The sequence below is a fragment of the Culex pipiens genome, chromosome 2 (genome assembly GCF_016801865.2).
Source record: "Culex pipiens pallens isolate TS chromosome 2, TS_CPP_V2, whole genome shotgun sequence".
Lineage (NCBI taxonomy): Eukaryota > Metazoa > Arthropoda > Insecta > Diptera > Culicidae > Culex > Culex pipiens.
This window is the reverse complement of record NC_068938.1, coordinates 6,777,251-6,796,049: the sequence shown is the minus strand read 5'-3', so window position 1 is coordinate 6,796,049 and position 18,799 is coordinate 6,777,251. Positions and strand designations below refer to the sequence as shown.

Genomic DNA, 18,799 nt, shown 5'->3' with positions numbered 1-18,799 from the left:
TTCAGCTGCGCAAATACAAATTGAGGCAGTAAAAAAGGACTGGTTAAAATATGAACCAGCCTACTGTACATACTAATCAGCTAAATAGGGTAGTTTGCCGCACAATCGTTTAACTCATCGATACCTACCAAACAAGTGACGACAATCACTCCTCCGACCATACTAGCAGCACACCACATCAATGGGCCGCCGTTGATAAGGTTCATGTTTTAGAGATGGTTTATTTGACCGGGCACCACGTTCACTTGAAATAACACACAAATAATTGTCAGTCGGTAACGGTGCAGCTATGATGGAGGCTGCTGCTGCAGGGAGCGTGTCCGCGCCCAGTGCGGAACTGGTCGAGCGCTGGGAGAAGGAGTACTCGCCGAGTGAGTGGACTAAACGGTTCCGCACGGCCGGCGAAGTGATTGATCACCACGTGAAGTTCGTCACGGAAGGTTGGTTTGTGAGCGATTGGATCGGGATCGATTGAGTTGATGATCCTCGTTTTTTTTTGTAATTTTTCAGTGAGTAACAGAAATCGAAAGGAGCTCAAGTGTGATTTGGACGTGGAGTACGGCAGCGAGGACAGTGAGAAATTCGATATCTACGGGGATAACCTGCCGGACGATGCTCCCCTGTTTGTGTACATCCACGGTGGTTACTGGCAAATGCTGTCCAAAAAGGAGTCCGCGTACTGCGCGAAGCCGCTGGTCGAGCGAGGATTCCGGGTGATTATTCTAGATTACTGTAGAATCCGCCGGGGGGGAATAAAACTGCTCACTTTCGGACCACTTGTAGAATTTAAAACAAATCACTTTTGACTCGCACGCACCAACTAATTTTATTCAACCGTTCTCTACAATTGATCGTGAGCAACTAACTCTAGCACTTTTACCGTTCTCTCGTCAAGCCCGCTTCCCTCTCCCTCTCTCGTCAATCTCCCGCTCTCGCTCGCCAACTCACTCTCGACCTAGGGTAAAGTGGCTGATTCTCGACTCTACATCCCTTGTGTGCTCTGGAAATAAAAGAAAAGAGTTTTAATGATATATTGCTTACAAATAAAAATGATAAGATACTTCTACCAATTAGCTGAACCGCGCTGGCAGCTTCCTAGCCCTCTTGGGTCGACTAGAACCCGAATCATCGATCGTTGGAGTATGTTCCCGGCTTGGCAATCTAGATTTCTCGGTTGCAGCGCTCTCTGGTGGATTTTCCTCGGCCTGCATTCTTCCTGTTTGCGTCGGCTCGACCCACTTCTTCAGGTGTGCCACCGGACGGCGGTAAGTTACGCCATCTCCGTTGACCACGATGGTATCAGTGCCATTTCTCGAAACAACCTTGAACTTTTCGAGATTAAAGTTTGGCTCCAGCTTCCCCTTTTCGTAATTCCGCAGCAATACTGTATCCCCTTCGGCTATCTCGGACGTCTTTGCATGTCTACGGTTATCAGCGTAAAGCTTTCCTTTCATCTTCTTGATGGCGTCATCATCACGGACATTCTCATCCCGGTTCCAATAAGGCTCAGTTCGCAGCGATGGTAGCAGGTCTTTAACTGGTCTTCCCGTTAGCAATTCCAACGGCGCCTTTCCCGTCATAGTGTGAGGAGTGGTGTTGTACATATGGACGTAATCCTTTACTGCAGTACGCCAGCTGATACTGGTTGCTCTTGCAATCCGCATGGAGCGCAGAATGCCCTGATTCAAGCGTTCAACTAATCCATTCATTTGTGGCCAGTAAGGGATCGTACGGACCAGTCGGATGTTCTTACGTAAGCAATACTGTGCGAATTCCTCGCTCGAAAAGGGCGGGCCGTTATCGCACCGTATGGTTTCCGGGTAGGATTGTTCATCAAAAACAGTTTGGAGCGCCTCGATGGTTTTCCCAGCAGTTGTTCCGTTCATTTCTATCACCTTCAGAAAGCGGCTGTAGTAATCAACAATCACCAGGAAAGTACAGCAATCCTTTGCACTGAAGAAATCGATGGCAATGTCCTGCCACGCGCGATCGGGCATTTCCTTCCGACACATGGGCTCTGGTGGTCCTTGAACACTCACAGCGGCACATCCAGCACATTCTTCAATACGATCTCCAATATCACGGTCCATGTACGGCCACCATACGTTCTCGCGGAGCCGGCGCCGCATGCTCACTATGCCTGGATGGCCTCGATGAGCAATATCCAGAGCCTTCGGCCTGAGGCTCGCTGGTAGCACGATTCGATCGTCTCGAACAACGATGCCATCCAGTATGCCGAGTTCCTTTGAGAAAGCTTGATATTGAAAGAGCATGGAAGGCCAATTTTGGCTTTTTATCGCTTCCATGACCGCAAGCAGCGTTTCGTCCTTGGTCGTAGCATCCCGGATGTCACTTAATGTGATTGCCGTAATTTCATCGCTAACAGCGCACAGATAGTGCTCCGATTCCTCATCAAAAGGTTCATCTGAAGGCGGGCACAAGCGTGACAGGATGTCCGAAATGTTGCTTGACCCTGGAATGTGATCCATGCGAAATCTGTACGGTTGCAAGCGAAGCGCCCAGCCCTCTGCTCTTGTGCAGGCTCGCTTGCCGTCTCGATGTTTGCCTCCATATATGTATTCCAGGGTTTTGTGGTCCGTATAGATGGTGAAGAACGTGCCAAACAAGTACGAGTAGAATTTCTCCACAGCCCAAACGACCGCCAGGGCTTCACGTTGGGTCTGCGGATAAACTCTCTCTGCCTTCGTCAAGCCTTTTGACGCGAAACTTACAATTCGCGGAGTGTTATCCTGATTCCTTTGAGTGAGCACGGCCCCTAGTCCCACCGGAGAGGCATCAACGTACAGTTCGATGTCATCCTTCGGATCAAAGAATCCCAATCGGCGAACAGTACTAGAAAGCTCGTTCCGAAGATCATCGAAAGCTTTTCGCTGGCTATCTCCAAACACGTCAGTATCTCCTCGCACAAATTGTCGCAACGGCTCCGATCTGGTTGATAGGTGCGGAATAAACTGCCCAACGAAGTTGACCAAGCCTAGAAAACTTCGAACTTCCTCTTTAGATTCGGGCTCCCTGAAGTTCCTGATGGATGCGATCTTCTCTTCGGACGGGCTGATTCCAGCAGCGCTAACGTTGTAGCCGAGAATATCCAACTGCCTGACACCGATAAGGCACTTCTGCTTGTTGAGAGTTGCGTTGTTTTCGCGGAGAACCGCCATCACTTCCTCCAACCTTCCATCGTGCTCCTCCTTGGTCACGCCAAAAACGACAATATCATCGATGTACACGATAACTCCTTCTATTCCCGCAAGCATTCCACACATGATACGCTGAAACATTTCGGGCGCAGCATTAATCCCAAAGGTGAGCCTTTTGAACCGCATCAAACCCATGCTCGTCATGAAAGTGGTGATTCCACGAGAGTCAGGGTGCAGTTCAACATGGTGGAAGGCTGATGTGATGTCCAGTTTCGAGAACCACGTCGATCCTCGAAGCTTGTTAAGCAGCGTGTCAATCATCGGTAACGGGTAGTGTTCTCGTTGGATTGCTTCATTCGGATACTTCATGTTGATACACAGACGTATATCGTCATTCCCCTTGGGAACCACCACCATGGGTGAAATCCACTCCGGTGGACCGACCGCCGGCTCAATTATATCGCTCTCCAGCATTTGCTTGATCTTCATATCAACTTTCTCCTCCATGGCGATGGGAATCCTCAAGTACGCAAGCTTGCGTGGCGGAACACTGTGGTCGATCGATAACTTTATCTGAACGTTCGGGAACTTTGGGAATGCCGGACAGCGCAAATCAACACCGCAAACCTCTAGCCCAACTTTCAAGACTTTCAATTCCTCCGCAGTTCTCTTGCTGAGCAACGACTTTTTGCCACCCTTAACCACGAAGAACTCTGCGTAGGCCTTTGGTTTCGTGTCATTAATCGAGATCCAGGCTTCAAAAATAAGCAAAACTTCAAGGGGATCATTACTGGCGTAAGCGGTTACACGGCGGTCACACTGGTATCGCTTCTTGTAAATAGCAGCACTTTCTCTGACAAGCTCATGCCAGCTATCTTCAGTGACAGTGTTAATTGCCGCTCCCGAGTCGATCAAGAAAAGAACTGGGGTCTGATCGACTTTGCAAATGATCGAACCACTGGCACTCGAGTCAACCTGTTGTAAATAACAAAATTTGTTTTTTTTTAAATATATTTTTCGTTTATTAGGGATTCGTATTTAATCCATCAACCCCCCCGATTCTACGAGCCCTCTTAACAATCAAATACGGTTTATCATACCTGCTTCTGGCTGTCCGAGTTGCCGTGACGGAACTGTTCCTGCTTGGAATCGTCCTCCTCTCGCACAGCATTCGCTTCAGCCGAGCGTTTCCATGAATAGGATTTGGTTGAACCACTTCCGCGGCCTTCTCGTAGCGACTGTTGGGCCGTCTTACACATCCGTTCATAGTGACCAATAAAGCCACACTTGTTGCACTGCGCACTACGTGCATAACACTCACGAGAATCACTGCTGTGACTCCACGAACCACAACGGCCGCACTCGTTGCGAACCTGCTTGTCCTTTCCCCGGAACGGCTCAACACGACCTTCAGCACCACGATACGGAACATTACGTCCTCCAGCACCACGGTACGGCTCATTACGTCCTCCAGCAGCGCGATACAGCTCATTACGTCCCCCAGGACCTCGGTATGGCTCATCACGTCGCCCTGCGCCACCGTACGATCCGGCACGTCCTCCCACACTTGATTCCTGCTTCACGTAAGCCAGACTGGTCGACGGCTCCGACCCGAACGGGTGAGACTTAGCTTTTTGTTTGAGCATCAGTTCTCTGTTCAAAGCATAGTTAGAGAGCTCATCCAGGTTCATGACATTTTCAAGACCCTTGTCCCGAACGCGTTCATCACTTGCACCCATCGTTACTTGATGCAGAATCTCCTTCTCTTCACGGTCGTAAAATTCACAGCGGGCTGCTTGCGCTCGTAGTCTCAGCACAAATTGCTTGAACGATTCGCCAGTTCGTTGTTTCAACGAGCGGAACTCCTCCAGTTCGACTCTCTCGTTGCGTTTACCGACGAAGAAAGCATTCAAGCGCTTGATCGCGTTGTCGTATTCCGGTGTCTCCTTCGGCGCAAAGGGTATCACGGCAGGCGCCGGGTGGATTTCATCTGGCACCGGTCTTAAGTTGTAGTAGATTCGCTGTAGCCCGCGACCACCGCGAGATAGCAGCAACACCAGCTTATCATGTTGAGCGTAAACATTCTTCGTCTCCAGGACAAGTTCGAATGCCCTAAACCATTCCTCCCATTCACGACGCAGGTCGGACACGTCGACCGAGTCGTTGAACGATTCCAACGGCCACTGCTTGTCGGAATCCATCTGCAAAAAAATAACAAATTCAATCGTTTTTTTTTTGCTTATATTGCTCCAAACATCACATCATTAAGCTTTCCGTTTCTAACCCACAATTGTAAACAAAACAGTTTCATTTTCATGTTTCAGTTATCAGCTAAGACCATCATTGCGTGTGTCACGGCCCTCAACCGGATTACTTGGTCTGATTTTCCTGCGCCCCAGCCCTCAACTGGGAACGCCGCTGTGTGCGGGTCACTTGATTTCATTTTCACGTCCCAGTCCTCAACTGGGAACATCACTATGTGCGCGTGCCACGGCCCTCAACCGGGTCACTTTTTTTTTTTTTTTTTTCGCGTCCCAGCCCTCAACTGGGAACGCCACTGTTTTTGTGTGCCGCGGCCCTCAACCGGGTCACTTTTTCTATTTTTTTGTTTCCGCGTCCCAGTCCTCAACTGGGAACGCCACTGTTTTTGTGTGCCGCGGCCCTCAACCGGGTCACTTTTTCTATTTTTTCTGCGCCCCAGTCCTCAACTGGGAACGCCACTGTTTTTTTTTGTGCCGCGGCCCTCAACCGGGTCACTTTTTCTATTTTTTTTCCGCGCCCCAGTCCTCAACTGGGAACGCCACTGTTTTTGTGTGCCGCGGCCCTCAACCGGGTCACTTTTTCTATTTTTTTTCCGCGCCCCAGTCCTCAACTGGGAACGCCACTGTTTTTGTGTGCCGCGGCCCTCAACCAGGTCACTTTGTTTGTATTTTCACTGTATTTAACTGTGTTTGTGCGATAGTCTTCAGCAAGGTCACTTTAGTGTGCGTTTTCGCACGTCCCAGTCTTCAACTTGATACGCACTAGTATGAGTGGTAGCCTAAAGACTTTGTTCTTTCACCTCACCAATACAAGAAGGAAAAAAAAACGCGCTTCACAGCCGCCATTTTGACTATAAATTATTTTGCTAAACCAATGATTTCATCGATAAAAAAGCCGTTTTTTTTTTTTTTTTTAGGCCTCATTATAACAAAAAACAAAAGAAACTGTCCCCGGCAAAACACCTTCCCAAAGCAGCAGGCGACCTTCAACCTGGTGCACGTTCCCTGAGGCCTCCAGTCTCAGGCTCTTCCTCAAATGGCCTCCACTCTCAGGTTCTTTTAAATTACTTACCGGCTGCGCCAAATGTAGAATCCGCCGGGGGGGAATAAAACTGCTCACTTTCGGACCACTTGTAGAATTTAAAACAAATCACTTTTGACTCGCACGCACCAACTAATTTTATTCAACCGTTCTCTACAATTGATCGTGAGCAACTAACTCTAGCACTTTTACCGTTCTCTCGTCAAGCCCGCTTCCCTCTCCCTCTCTCGTCAATCTCCCGCTCTCGCTCGCCAACTCACTCTCGACCTAGGGTAAAGTGGCTGATTCTCGACTCTACAATTACGAGCTGTGTCCCAAGGTGACCCTTGCGGAGCTGGTCAGCCAAATTAAGTGCGCCGGCGAGTACATCCTGAACTACGCCGAGGAAAACCGGGTTCGGCACGTCTCGATCGCGGGTCACTCCGCCGGGGCGCACCTCATAGCGGCCATGCTCGATCGGCAGTTTGTGGCCACCGTTGGGGACGAAATCCGGCTGGTCAAGCACGTGTACCTCATTTCGGGAGTGTTCAAGCTGGACGAACTGCGGCACACCCAATCGGTCAACGCGAAGAATCTGCTCGGTCTGAACGACGCCAACGTGCGCGGTTTGTCACCGCTGGAGATGGACTATGGTCACATGAGGGGACTTTCGGTGCAGGTGCACGTGTCCGTTGCGGAGAACGATAGCACCGTGTTCAAGCAGATGGCCAAAGATATGCACGAGCACCTGGAGCGGTTCGGGGTGCAGGGTAGCTTGCACGTGCTGCCCGAACTGGACCACTTTGATATAGTGGAGAAACTTGCGGAGAAGGACTATTTAATAACGAAGGCCATTTTGGACAGTTTTAGTGAACAATAAAGTTAATTCCATTTACTTTTTCTGAATTGACAGTAAACCTTAACTCATCCAGCTTTGTCTTCCCATTGACGAAGAAATCAATTTCAAATACCGAAGAAGAATCCTTCTCTAATACGGACGTCATGCCAAACCTATGCACATAGGCAGTGATGTCACTAGAATCAAATGCTCGACGGTTTATAGAAGAAATCTTGGAACTCGTTGCCGATTGAATCATTAGAAACTTGCCACAATTCTTCCATGGATATCATGAAGTCCTCCGGATGTTTTGTTTCCCGGTTCCTCATTGACGAACGCGATGATCGTACATTACTATTCGCTGGCGCATCCGCGGTAGATTTTTGTTGGGATTAATATTTGTCGGTCTTTCCGGAAGTTCACTGAACTTTTACAGAATACTCCAGTTCAGATTCCGGTGATTATGATTACGCTGTGGTGTTCGGCGTATCGCTTGTCCTCCATCTCTATCGTGGCCTGCTCCTTGTGAAAGCATATGACACAAATGCATTCTGTCTTTGTACCCATGGCCACGTCTGCTAAACATAGTTTCTCATCAATGTTCAGTCCTTGTTCAACAGTTGGCGTTTTGCGGCTTTTGGCAGTTGTGAACGCTTGCACGTCATAGTTCGCCAAATAGTCTTCGTGTCTTGGTTGACGATGATGTGTCATTTTTTAAGTTCAATAATTCTCGATCTCATTAGTGGATCCGATGTTTTGTAACCGACATCCGAATCCACGTACCGGTTTAGTCCTGTATAGTGAAAAAGAAATAGAAATAAAAACATTAATTCCTGCAGGATGACCACCACCGCCGACTCCTTCAACCCAAAATATATCATGAAGTGCAGAAAGTAATCGTCTGTTTTATTTCACCCTAGGTTTTACATTTCTCATCTTCGCTCACTCGCTTTTAGCTGTTCGGCGCGCCAAAACTGATAGAATGAGTGTTGCTCGCTGCTGCCGGTGGCACTCATTCTGCGTGTTGTTTTGATACACTCTCGCAGTGAGAGAGAGGTCAAAAGGTTTTGTTTACAAACAAAAGTTGCATTTTGGCGGGGTTGATGCTGAAAAAAATAAATAAAATAACGAAAAATTATAGGATTAAATAAAGATTCTCGAAGTTGAATATGTTAATCATCATTTCAAATTGGTAATCAAAAATGCAATTACCTCTTCCTAATTCGGCACTGTTCTTAGATATGTTTATGTGTGTGTGCGTTATTCAGCATAATGTAGGAGAAATGAGTGACACTGGGATCTAAATTCAGCATAAACCTACTCACACAAATTTGGCTCAAGCATCGCGCTTCAGTGCTGCCGGTTGTGAGGAATTGTGCCCTTTTGTCTAAATCACGTGATTATCTGCAAAATAAAAATGAATTAATGATTTCGTAGATGACTTTTGCAAGATAGTTGCGATAAAATTTAACTATTCATCACTGAAAAGTGACGTTTTATACTAAATTGCCACAATGCAGCATTTTTCAGCTTGCTATGATCAATGTGACAACTCAACTCCAGCTACTCGAAGCAAAACTCACAACAACCAAATCTGACAGCACTGCCGTCCAAGCAGTCCGGCCGCAGCGAAGTTCTGTCGTGGATTGAAGTGTGTTATTACAGAACATTTTTATTGCCATCAGCAAACACACTTGCAAGCTGCTGCTGCCCGATGTTCGTGCAATGTGGAATTCAGCGCCAAAAAGAGAGTGGTGTTTGTCTCACGTAACCACTTTGGGCCTGTCGTCGTCGTCGGCACCTGAATTAGTACTAGTGAGACCGTGCCATTAAGCAGCTCGACGACGTTTGGAGGTGTGTGGAGAAAAAAAAATCTGCAAACTTTTTCGAAAATAGTAAATTTTAATGTCTACACGCCGTCGTCATCGCCGCCGCCGCCTTCAGCCAATTGCGTCGTATTAGTCACTGGAGTGTCCACCCCGGAGCCCCGCGCAAACAAGATGGATCCGTCGTCGATAATCGTGCTGGATTCTTCCGATGAGGAGGTAGGTCTGCGTTCTCGGTTGAAAAAAAAAAATCTTAGGGCCAAGCTTGTGATCGCGCTTAAAAAACTCACTCGGAGAGTGAGAGTGAAAATTTGAAGGAAGAAATGTCAGACACTGCCGCCGCAGTAGGCTACAGCTAAGAATAATGGATTGTTTTTGTGTGGTTTGGGTTGGCGCGGCACTCTTCGATGATGTTGAAAATTGAATTCAATTCGGAGCCGGGAATCGGTGACCCCGGTTATGGTGGGTCACCCGGTATCGGTGGGGTCGCAGCAGGCCATGTTATGTAAGCCAACAATATCAATCAGCGCGAATCTATCCAGTGCAAGCAGTGGCCCTTTGAGTTTTATAGGGAAAAGGGGGTGCAGGAGGTATGCGAGGGGAGATGCACTTTTAGTGGCAGGCAGGCTTCTTTGTTTTCCTGAGTCCTGAAGTACAAACTGAACCATTGAGATACTTTAAAGACACGGGAATTTTGGCATTTTTTGAGAAATCGCTGTTATAAAGTTATAACGAAGGCCATTTTGGACAGTTTTAGTGAAAAATAAAGCTATTTCTTTTATTTTTCCTTTTTCTGAATTGACAGTAAACCTTAACTCATCTAGCATTGTCTTCCCATTGACGAAAAAATCAATCTCAAATACCGAAGAAGAATCCTTCTGATTGTCACTAGAATCAAATGCTCGACGGTTTACATGGGAAATGTACGGTAGGAACTCGTTGCCGACTGAATCATTAGCAATTTGTCACAATTTTTCGATGGATATTATAAAGTCCTCCGGATAAGTTTGGTTTTCTCGGTTCCGCATGGTGCACTGCCATTCGCTACCGTATTGCACTTGGCACATCCGGTAGATTTTTGTTGGGATGAATATTTTTGTCGGTCTTTCCGGAAGTTCGCTGAACTTTTACAGAATACTCCATTGCAGATTCCGGTAATTATGACTACTGTTCGGCATATGACACAAATGCGTTCTGTCTTTGTACCCGGCCACGTCTGCTAAACATAGTTTTTCAGCTATGTGCAGTCCTTGTTCAACAGTTGGCGTTTCGCGGCTATTGGCAGTTGTGAACACTTGCACGTTGTATTTCGTTTTCCAAACAGTCTTCGTGTCTTGATTCACATTTTTATCATTCATCAAAATTTTCCTTCATACTTGTTCATACCGCGCTTCACCGTAATCTTTTTCATCAATTTGCATTGTTCCATGAATTTTCGAGCCATAGTTATTTTCCGTCCTTGACCGATGCCATGGCCTCGGAATCCACCACAGTTGTTTTAACTTCGATACAGTAAAGCTCTTTTTTTAGTTTTTTGAAAGTCGACAGAGAACCTTGTTTCAATTTAGAGATTCCAATACCAAAACCAAATCCAACATCATTTGATGGCGCTAAAATACTTTCCATGGCCGTAGCTATTTTCACCTAGTCGAGTTAAAATGTTTAGCAAAGTGTTTTGTGGCGTTTATGAAAACCGTTTCGTCACATTTAATGTATCTATATTTATTTAAGAAAAATAATAAAAGTAAACTGATTGCTGATGTTGAAACTCAAAAACTGAAACGAAATGACACTCGGAAAACGAAGCAAACAAAGTCACACAGCATGCTTTGATGCGCCTTCACTTTTGCAAAACGTCATTCGCCAAGTTTGTTGAACGATGGTAACCTGTTAAAATTAATTTGACTTTTCAATGTTCAATTTTCCCTGTCCATTCCAGTCCGGTGAACCCAAGCGTCGCCGGTTGGCCCCGCCAGCGGTTCCTCCGGTAAACGGAGGTGCCCGTAAGGTTCCCACGGGCCTGCTTCGGCCACCCCCACCCGCAGCGATGACTGCCACCGATCTGAGCAACAAGGTCAAACGCATCAAGCCGACCACGATCGCGACCAACCTGAGCCGGGAGGCGGCGGACAACAACAACCGCACCCCGGTCAACGAGAACTTTGCCATGATCAGCTATTCCGACGAGTGGGAGAAGGACTTGCAGCGCTACCAGAAGATCGTTCAAATGCACGAGCAGCAGCAGCAGCAGCAAACGGAACCGCAGTCACTGCTCAAGAAGAAGTCTCCGCTGGCCACGCTGGCCGGGGAGGAGAACGACCGGAAGACGGCGACGCCCGGAAGTAGCAGTACGGCCGACTCGCACTCGACCAGCCGGTCGGGGAAGAAGGACAAGAAGCACAACTTTGAGAAGAACCCGATTGGGAAGGAGTTTCAGGAGCTGTTGGATGCTTGCCGAAAGGCGGATTCATCGCCGGAAATGGAACTGCTGCTGCAGAAGAAGCTGGTCAAGTACTACGAGTGCGTCCATCCGGATTACATCAACTCGAAGAGCTTCAAGAAGACGTTGTCGATGGTGACGACGGACGTGCTGGCCAATCCGGAGCTGGTTTACTTGAAGTTGTCGAGCATCGTGGAGGAGTTGAACATCCGGCGGAAGTCGCGGGACTCGGTGATGACGAATGAGAATATTGCTGGGAGTACGGGAAGCGAGAAGAAGGACAATCAGATCCGACGGTTGAACCGTGCGTTGTACATCTTGAAGAAGCGGATCGCCAAGCTGGAGGAGATGGAGGTGGACTTTGACGAGGATATCAACTCGGCTTACATGATGGAGGAACGTTACAAGAAGCGGGCGTTCGAGATTTACGAAAAGATCTGTGATATAACCGGCGAGAGCAGACACGCCCACCGGATCGTTCGCAAGCCGATCCACTTTGACGGGACGCACTATCCGGAGTTTAACCGGACGATCCAGACCTTCGTGAACCGCACGAATACGTTTCCGGATTTTTTTGACGTGCTCAAGTGTCTGCAGCACTGCAACAGCCAGTACAGCTACCGGATGAGGCGTGACGAGATGACCAAGATCGCCCAGGACGCGTTTGTGAAGATCGGGAAGCTGCTACAGAAGCGCCGGAAGACGGACCTGTACGAAACGGTCGCTTACTACACGGGACCGGACAAGGATCCCGCCCTGGTCGATCGGAAGCTGCAGGACAAGCTGGAGGAGAACAAGAAGCACTACGGCAAAATTGGAGACCTGATCGACAAGTGAGTTCGAAGAAATTCTATATAATACCAATTTCTAATTCAAATACCATTCTAGATTCGCTCGCGTCCAGGACAACGACACCGAAGACGAGGCGGAAGCCGGGGAACCATCGTCGTCCAGCCATAAAGCCAAGCCATCCAGTAGTAAACCCGCTGCCACGGTCACATCATCCGAAGTTGCCGCCACAGTCACAGAAGAAATCTCCGAAGGCAAACCCCCCTCTCCAAGCCCCGCCACAGCGACGGAACCACCCAAAGCGGAGCAGGAAGCTCCTGCCGCGAGCGGCACCAACAACGATTCCCCAGCGGTCAAACCGCCAGACGCCGCAGTTGAAAAGCCGGCCACACCGAAGGAGGAGGACAGCGGCCCCACCCCCGCCGAAGACTACGAAGAGTCGGACGACGAGGAAGATGACGAGGAGGACGAAATGGTCATCAAGGAGAACGTCAAACCGGACACGTTCGACGACATTGAGATTTCCGACGACGAAGAGCTGATGGTGCCGATGGCTTCTTAGCGACTGAGCGCGACGCTGGCCGCGGCGGCCAGTGGAAGTAGCTGTTGAGAGGGAGGGCGGGTGTAAATAGTCGGAAAGCCATTTTCGTTTTCTCCGTAATTCTGTAACAAGCGTGTGACACGTATGTATGTTAGGCTTAACTATTTTTTTGGGTTTAAAAGCGCTATTGCTTTTTGGTTTAGTCGGCTTCGGATGAATGCGATTCGATCTCTAATCAGTTGTAAAACAAACATAGACACACACACTACGTTAGAGTTAAACATTTCGGAATTTCGTACGATTCGTTCGAGAAATCGTTGAAGGTGATTTTAATCGTTATCGAAGTTGGAAAATCAGTCGAAACATAAAAGCAAGTCCTCGTCATTAATGTAAAGTATACTTGTAAGGTATATTTGGAAACTAGAATTAAACGAGCGTTTTCTGTAATATGGAACCAGCCAAGCTAAATTATTTGTAATTGATGTAACAAAACAGGATTGATCACACGCAGCCACTGTAAATATAACGCGCTCTATAATAAAATAAAGATATTTTGCAGAAAATTTACGTGGAAAATGCTTTTTTATTTGTACAGTTCGATTAGTATTGTTGTTTGCCGAAGCATTTTATCTACAATTATTTTTTCATTTCAGTTTACTATTTCTGAAATCAATTATCCAGAACCATCTTTGACATTCATTTTTCAATATGTGTCATACATCATAAATACAATAAATCAATATTGATCAAGTATTATGTTTTGCTTTTTTATAATTACAAAATGAGAATTTATTTGATAAATTTATTCTCATTTTTTCTAGAAAGATTTCTAGAACTACAAAAAAAAAATACAACTATTTAGAAAAATAAGCGCTACAAAAAAAAAATAATAAAATCATTCATTTATGTGTTTTATCGCAGATTTTAATCTGTACACAATTCATAAATATCTACTATCTATCCCGATCCGTATCTAAATCTTTCATCAGCGATACCGAAACCAAACCAAATATTTTTGATGACACATTTACAGTTCATGTTTGTGTTGATTTTTGTAATCTTGTGCTTTATACCTGGCTTTACATCTTCCTATCAGATTAGCAATTACGATTGTCTAGATAATTTTACATCTCCGTTTTTTCGCTACAATTTCTAATTTGTTGAACAATTTGATAATTTTGTTCAAAATAATTCAACAAATAAAAATGAGAAATTTAAATTTTAAGCCATTTATGTTTCTGTTTATTATTTTCTCTTGATTGGTCTTTTGATTACCTAACCAACGATGGGTCAGATGATGGATCTGTTCGTAGTTTACATACATTTATGTGCGATCCGGCTTCAAAAAAGTAGAACATAAATTCGACGGTAACATTTCAAAAGGCATCATGAACATTTTGATACTTTCTGGGTTATTGCACATTCTGAAAGTACTCCTCATAAGCTACCTCTCCACCAAAAATGAGCAAAAGTTACTTCAGTAAAGTCTGTTTAATCATGATTTTAAATAAAGTAACATAAACAAAATCTCTGCCATCAGCAGTTCTTGTTCATATAGCCCAGGGTGGCCACCAGATTTCGATTTTAAATTTCCCGGTTTTTTCCCGGTTTTCTCCCGAGGTCAGAAGGAATTTTTCCATATAGTTTTAAATCAAATTACAATGTTTTTATATAGACTGACGTTAGTATTTTTGAACGCATACACAACGTATACATTTGGTTCAATATTTTTATTTCTCAAGAAAGCTTTCAAATTGAGTACAAAAAGTAAGTAAGTTGTAAACGAAGCCGTTTTTATCAGTTTTCAATCCAAACCCCTAATTTCCATAATGCTTGTGATTTTTCATCTCCATGCTCCACAATTTTTCTTAACTTAAAATCAATAAAAAATCGTTTTGTATTAAATTTGAGAATTGCATAAATTATTACTGAAAAACATGAAATAACATTTCCAATGTATCAAATGGGTAGAACAGATTTGCGAAAGACAACAACAACTCTTCAGTTTTCTGTGAAAAAGCTTTTGTAAATTCAATAAGAGCGATTCTTACAAGAATTAGCAATTTCTGGAAATTTATTGTTGCATCATCAGTCCATACAAATCTTTATACACTTTGGCAGCAGTGCAGAAAAAGTGCCATATATTTAAATAAATCGGATTATTTTTTGCCGATCGATTTTGTACCTTCGGCAAGTTTTAAGGTATTGATGGGATGATTTCTAGAAAAAAATTAACTGTCCAAAAAACCCTCTAAGTTGGCCTGTACTTCAACCTCTCGTCGCGACTCCCAGCTCGCGCAAACATAAACATAGTTCTCGATACATCCTTTGTATGAGCCGTGCCAAATTTATTGCAAATAAGTTATGCACGGACATGAAAAAAAACATGTTTGGATGTTTTTAATTTTTTGAGCAACACAAAATGGTAAAAAATCAATTGACCGTGCTGCGATTTTCTGAACAACACAACCGAAACAGTCGAAATTGAGTTCATCTTTTTTTTTACGAAATTTTCAGATGAGAATTAAATAAAACCCAACAAAAACTCAATTTTTGTGTTGATGTAGTATCCTCATAAAAGTGACTGTATTGAAATGACTATTTTGCAGTAGTACTCTGAAAATATTGTAATTTTTAAATATATCTGAAAATTTTATTTAAAATTTAATTTACAATTTTAAAATACATTTTGAAAGAAAGATATTTTTCAAATGTTTTGAATTTGAACACAATATCACTTAATAACTTTACAAAAATATCTTAATTACCAAATATTTCCGACATTTTTAAATTATACAAAAGTAAATACTCAAATCTGATTTAAAAACACAAACACAAAGTTTCATTGCAATTTGTCCTTAACAATTTGTTTGACTGAGGAAGCCAAAAATCATCTTATAAACTACTACTAAAAACAGATTTTTGAAATTCCACCAAATGTTTTACAGTAAATATTGTATACAGTCAAGTCTCGATTATCCGAAGTTCGATTATCCGAAGGTCTGTATGGGACTTCGGATAATCGAATCATGAACAAAACAAAATTTTCGTATTTTATTTTTTATTTTTTTACTTTTAACATCAAATTCAAGTTCTGAGACTTAATTTTAGTCACTTTTGAGTGGTTGGTTGCCTTTTAAATTCAAAAATGCATTTTTCAATTTTTAATTAAATCCGTGAGTTTGATAATTTTGGAATAAGAAGACAACAACTTGCATGGCCGCTGTGCACCCTTAAGTTGATATTGAAATACATAATAAAATGAAAAGGATGAATTTAGTCGATTGTTTATTGTGCTTATGAAATTCAATACTTATTGAAATAATACTTCAAAAAACATACGGTTGAGTAAATTTTCTTTTGACATGCGAACTTGATCGAAAAAATTGCAGCTTATCAAACATTTGGTTTTTAAACCGAGTCCGGTGGTGTAGTAGTAATCGTGGTTGCTTCTCCCCCCAATTGGCCCCGATGGCATTTTATGAGACGCGATTTGTCTGATCACGCCTCCGTTGTCTTATTCGTGAGGTGTAACAGGCAGCGATTAATCGCCAAATTAATCATAGTCGTCGGATTTTCAACACTGGAAGTAAATGACCCAGGCCTAATCAACTCACTACCAAAGGTCGTCTGTTCGAATCCCGGAGAAGATGGGAGCTTAGGTGGAAAAAGAGGTTTGGACTACCTCACTGTTTCAAGCCTTCAGACACCTTGTTTGAGTAGGAATCTTGCAATAGCGCCATGGCCTTGAACAATTTATTATAAGCAAGTTCGCCAAAGAAAAATATCATGGAATACTCAACAGAAAAAAAAAAACATCCATAGCCTAGTAGTTTTAGTCTATTACACAAATTTAAACACCATTTTCCCGAACTCTTCATTTAGAATAAATAGAATAATAATATAATAGAGAAAAGTTTGCATAGAATTCATTTAAGAGGATTTTGTCGAATTTTAACTAAACTTAAAATATTTTCCCGGTTTGTCAGTCGAATTCCCGAGTTTTTCCCGGTTTTCTCCCGGTGGAATAAATTCCCGGGTTTTTCCCGGTTTTCCCGGTTTTTTTCCCGAGGTGGCCACATAGCCCTGTCAACCTGTCAAATAAAAGACTACATGAACCTCGTGACGAAAAAAAAGCAACATGAAAAAGCGCCATGTACATTCGGCGAAGAAAACCGAATCATAACAAAGCGCCCCCCCTCAATGACAGCAGGGTGATATCGACGTTGGTAATTTCAAAAGAAGTTATGTTTGGTTTTCTCAAATAAAATTACGGAAATAATGTTTCATTGAATTTGGATGATCAAATATCAATAAATGCAACGTTTTTCATCGTTTATTATCATTAGAACATCTTATTTTGCTTTTATATTAAAATTGGAATTGAAAACGCATCAACATTTAGATGCGTTTTACTCAAAAAGGATGGTGTGTACATGATGCTTTTTGAAATGTTGGCATCGATATCACTTAACTCGAGACAGGATTGCCAGATCTTCAAAATTTTAGACCCGTTTGAAAGGTCTTTCAATAACCTATCCAGCGGCCATAAAAATCCAATGGTTAGTAAAGTACTTCAAAAGTTATAAAACACAATTTTGGTGAAAGTTTGTTTGAAGTTTCAAAATTTAAAAAAAGTTGTTTAAAAGACCTTTTCCATGAGCCAAAAAAGAAAAGACCGGACCCAAGACCGGACCTCAGATATTTTCATGATTTGATTTATTTTTAAATATTCACTGAGCCAGTAAGATCTAAAATCTGACAACTCTATCAAAAGCAATAAACAAAGCGATAATTTGATGATTTGAACAGTTTGATGATCTGTAGTTTATTAATTCAAGATTTAAATACATACATTCGCAGGCTAAATGTTGTTTTTTCAGATAAAATTACTCTACAAAAATGAGGAAGGCACCGAACACCTAAAGGTGAAAAAAGAAACTTTTTTTTATTTGATAAAAGTTGTTAATTTCTATTTTTTTGAGAAAATTTGAAGAGTGGGATGTTCATTTTGACTAGAAATAAACTTTAAATGTTATCAAAAGTCATAATTTGAAACAGCGAATCAGTAAAGATTTTTTTTATCGAGATGATTGAAATAAATTCCAGAGTTTTTTTTTTAAAAGGACCAATAAACTATTGTCTTTCATATGTTTATAGGACCCAATCAAAAAAAAAAAAAAAAAACTCTAGAATTCGTGTTTTAAATTTGTTAAAATTAGTTTTCAGAAATGTTTTCGAATATACTTGACGCAATTGTGTACAATTTCTAATTTTTTTGACCATTTTTACTTCTCTTGTATGTTTTTTTGTTTAGTTTTTAGATTTTTTTGCTTTTATCTTATTTGCTGTTTTATCCTATCCTATCCTATCCTTTGTTATCATTATCTTTTGCCTATTTTGCGAGCTATTTTGTTTTTTTTCGTGTTTTTACAGCCCCTTTTATTTTTTTTCAGTTTTTTTTTTACATTTTTTTACTATAGAATACCATTTTCTTTTAAATTGTAAACAAAAAGCGTAGAGGCAAAGTCTGAGACAATACAAAAAATAATGCATACATTCCAGACTCGATTATCCGAACGCCTCGGAAAAATTTCACTTCGGATAATCGAATCACGAAAAAAATTTTTTTTTGATGTCTTATTTTTGATAGGGGCAGGGGGGGCAGAATGGACCGGGGGGCAGAATGGGCCACCCTTGGTTTTGGGCTTTAGAATGGATTTAGACCAATTGTAAGGCAAGGGTCTTATAAAGGACGCCAAAAAACATCACCATACCGAAAACGACGTTTGAATTCATTGTATTTTTCGAATTATGAGCAAAAATGTAAATTTATTGACAAAACCACGCAAATGTTGTTTATTTCGAGGTTTTTAAATAAGCTTTCTGAAAAGTTGGATTGTTTGAAAAAGTTTGCTCAATGCT

General features: G+C 43.1%; 3 protein-coding genes and 1 long non-coding RNA gene across 8 annotated transcripts; 2 read left to right on the top strand and 2 right to left on the bottom strand.

Annotated features, from left to right (window-relative positions):
• The first annotated feature begins 224 nt into the window (after positions 1-224).
• LOC120423390 (kynurenine formamidase) lies at positions 225-7,363 on the top strand. Its single transcript, XM_039587176.2, has 3 exons — positions 225-440; positions 511-731; positions 6,766-7,363. Exons 1-3 carry the CDS (start codon positions 290-292, stop codon positions 7,318-7,320), a joined length of 927 nt encoding a protein of 308 aa, XP_039443110.1. The 5' UTR covers positions 225-289; the 3' UTR covers positions 7,321-7,363.
• Positions 794-3,665, bottom strand: LOC120423388 (uncharacterized protein K02A2.6-like). Of its 2 annotated transcripts, none has more exons than XM_039587171.2 (2): positions 1,062-3,665; positions 794-1,000 (listed from the first exon to the last, which is right to left on the bottom strand). In XM_039587171.2, exon 1 carries the CDS (start codon positions 3,663-3,665, stop codon positions 1,071-1,073), a length of 2,595 nt encoding a protein of 864 aa, XP_039443105.1. In that variant the 3' UTR covers positions 794-1,000; positions 1,062-1,070. The 2 variants fall into 2 exon arrangements, with proteins under 2 accessions (XP_039443105.1, XP_039443104.1); XM_039587170.2 differs by having other exon boundaries at positions 1,068-3,665.
• An 865-nt stretch (positions 7,364-8,228) lies between the features above and the next one.
• On the bottom strand, positions 8,229-9,104 carry LOC120423391 (uncharacterized). 3 transcript variants are annotated; one of them, XR_005606234.2, is made up of 4 exons: positions 8,973-9,104; positions 8,862-8,914; positions 8,491-8,682; positions 8,229-8,384 (listed from the first exon to the last, which is right to left on the bottom strand). It is a non-coding gene; the product is annotated as an uncharacterized LOC120423391 (long non-coding RNA). The 3 variants fall into 3 exon arrangements; XR_005606233.2 differs by having other exon boundaries at positions 8,491-8,914; XR_005606232.2 differs by having other exon boundaries at positions 8,862-8,992.
• A 10-nt stretch (positions 9,105-9,114) lies between these two features.
• On the top strand, positions 9,115-13,441 carry LOC120423389 (daxx-like protein). 2 transcript variants are annotated; one of them, XM_039587173.2, is made up of 3 exons: positions 9,115-9,323; positions 11,044-12,377; positions 12,433-13,441. In XM_039587173.2, the coding sequence occupies exons 1-3, from the start codon at positions 9,279-9,281 to the stop codon at positions 12,893-12,895; spliced, it is 1,842 nt and encodes a 613-aa protein (XP_039443107.1). In that variant the 5' UTR covers positions 9,115-9,278; the 3' UTR covers positions 12,896-13,441. The 2 variants fall into 2 exon arrangements, with proteins under 2 accessions (XP_039443107.1, XP_039443108.1); XM_039587174.2 differs by lacking the exon at positions 9,115-9,323 and adding an exon at positions 10,967-10,986.
• Positions 13,442-18,799: the final 5,358 nt, after the last annotated feature.

Bases quoted from the DNA above. Each gene is read 5' to 3' on its own strand.
- LOC120423388 (XM_039587171.2), bottom strand. From the start codon at position 3,665: ATGGAGGAGAAAGTTGATATGAAGATCAAGCAAATGCTGGAGAGCGAT.
- LOC120423389 (XM_039587173.2), top strand. From the start codon at position 9,279: ATGGATCCGTCGTCGATAATCGTGCTGGATTCTTCCGATGAGGAG. The intron at 9,324-11,043 runs GTAGGTCTGCGT...TGTCCATTCCAG, and splicing joins TGGATTCTTCCGATGAGGAG to TCCGGTGAACCCAAGCGTCG. The intron at 12,378-12,432 runs GTGAGTTCGAAG...ATACCATTCTAG, and splicing joins ATTGGAGACCTGATCGACAA to ATTCGCTCGCGTCCAGGACA.
- LOC120423390 (XM_039587176.2), top strand. From the start codon at position 290: ATGATGGAGGCTGCTGCTGCAGGGAGCGTGTCCGCGCCCAGTGCGGAA. The intron at 441-510 runs GTTGGTTTGTGA...GTAATTTTTCAG, and splicing joins CGTGAAGTTCGTCACGGAAG to TGAGTAACAGAAATCGAAAG. The intron at 732-6,765 runs TGTAGAATCCGC...CTCTACAATTAC, and splicing joins GGGTGATTATTCTAGATTAC to GAGCTGTGTCCCAAGGTGAC.